General features: G+C 32.6%; 1 protein-coding gene across 1 annotated transcript in view; it reads right to left on the bottom strand.

Annotated features, from left to right (window-relative positions):
* LOC104767418 (ATP-dependent DNA helicase PIF1-like) overlaps positions 1-937 on the bottom strand; it is a 6,076-nt gene extending 5,139 nt beyond the window's left edge. Inside the window, exon 1 of the mRNA XM_010491446.1 lies at positions 76-937. Within this exon, the coding sequence (XP_010489748.1) occupies positions 76-937 (862 nt within the window). The remainder of the gene's footprint in view (positions 1-75) is intronic.

Genomic DNA, 2,016 nt, shown 5'->3' with positions numbered 1-2,016 from the left:
TTTTTTTAAAAAAATACAGAAAAATCATTCTTAGATATAAAATATAGAGAATATTAGCAGAAAACTATTACTAACCTTCTAATATAGATATCATGTGGTCATTTATAGTGTTGACATCATCATTCGTAGGACACAAAATAGCTCTGCTTTGAAAATAGCTGGCATCCTTGGCAGTATGTAACGAATTCCCATATACTGCAGTAATGATCGATTCAATTGGAGAGGTTACTTCTGTGATAAGCAATTCTTCTGGAATGTCAATATCAACAACTCCATCATTTGGCTCATTCAGTCTTCCTTCTCTAACATCAAGAATCCATTTCGAGAACTCTTCAATCTCCCTGGTTTCATTTCTTGTTATGTTTTGCAACAACCTCATATTTCTTGTTAGCCTTAAAACTTTACAATGATTCCAAAGGTAAGATGAGTTGAGCGATGAGTTAACTATTTGCTCTCGGCCAGCACCAACAATAACAGGAAGTATCTGACGGAAATCACCACCAAAAATAATGACCTTACCCCCAAAAGGTTTATCTTCTGAATCACGCATTATATCTCTCAAACTTCTATCCAAAGTCTCAAAGCAGTATTTACTCATCATTGGAGTTTCGTCCCAAATTATCAGCTTCGCTTCTTGGAATAATTCACCTAGATCAGAAGACCTTGACATTCTGCACATTGACGTTTCATGAACGTCAAGAAGAATGTCAAACCTTGAATGAGTTGTTCTGCCACCTTCTAACAAAAGAGAGGCTATACCGCTAGATGCAGTATTCAACACTATTTCTTTCCTTATCCTTATAGCTGCAGATAAAACTTTCCAAAGAAATGTTTTACCAGTTCCACCAAAACCATATAAGAAAGATATTCCACCTTTATCTTTAAAAACAGAGTCTATAATCTCATCATAAATTTTCTTCTGCTCTTTCGTTGACATCTTAGATTAATTAGTTATTAGCTAAAAATAACAAATTTGTTTATCAACGCAAAGCATGTCTTCTTTCTTAAGACAAAACATATCTCACAGAGAGAAAGGCTTAAGGGAAACTCAAGCAATGCATGCATGTTACCAGGCAAAAGAAAAGTCTTGATCATGGCAATGATACTGAACTGAAGCAAGCATATTATATTAATACCGTTATGTTTTGTTTCAAGCAAGGCTATATATTGAGAGACTACCAAACGATAATTAACTGAAAAGAGTTACTTTAACCAGACGACCCAAATCATTTGAACGCTCATGTTAGCCATGCCTTCCCGCGATACCATTAAATTAACGCACAAACAAAAATTAAGTAAAACTTATTACGGAATTTCTTGTAATCCAATGGAAAAATCCAATGCATGTCACGAGGAGAACATCGGAGAACACATTTATAAGAATACTAAGGTGTTGTTAAACTGTTTAAATTTAGTGTTAGTTTTAGATATAGATGCAAATGTTGTTCTGTTCATTTGACCAATCTACCATTTGTATTCAGATGTTGTACATGTTTGGAAGAAAAATTTGATGATTATGCGTCTTAAATGTCAATAAGTATTATTGTATTGACTATATGTACTAAATATCAAAAATGAAAAACTCCATGACTGTTAAAAAATAAAAATAAAAAGAGAGAGAAAGAGAGAATTTAATCATTTATTCGAATCAAAGAGAAAACTATATTACAAGAAGTATGTACACCAATTAGTAGGAATTATTTACCAAAAAAAAATTAGTAGGAATTATTTTATAATAAAATACATAATTAGATATGTATCAGTATTATTTGCACAAAAAAAATAAAAAGATATGTATCAGTATCACAATTATCAATGGAAACCCAAATTTTAGATTATACCATACCAACTATACCTGAAATGGGAAGGCTCATGACGCCATTGACAGATTCATAAATGCCTTTTTCGTGAACAAACCATCTCACCCATCGTACGCGACGATCGATAGATGATCCTTGAAATTACGACCTCTCCATAGATGACACCAGTAATATAATTAACCCAAATACCTAGTAT

Source organism: Camelina sativa, chromosome 19 (assembly GCF_000633955.1).
Source record: "Camelina sativa cultivar DH55 chromosome 19, Cs, whole genome shotgun sequence".
In the NCBI taxonomy this organism is placed as follows: Eukaryota; Viridiplantae; Streptophyta; class Magnoliopsida; order Brassicales; family Brassicaceae; genus Camelina; species Camelina sativa.
This window is presented reverse-complemented; position numbering and strand designations above follow the sequence as displayed.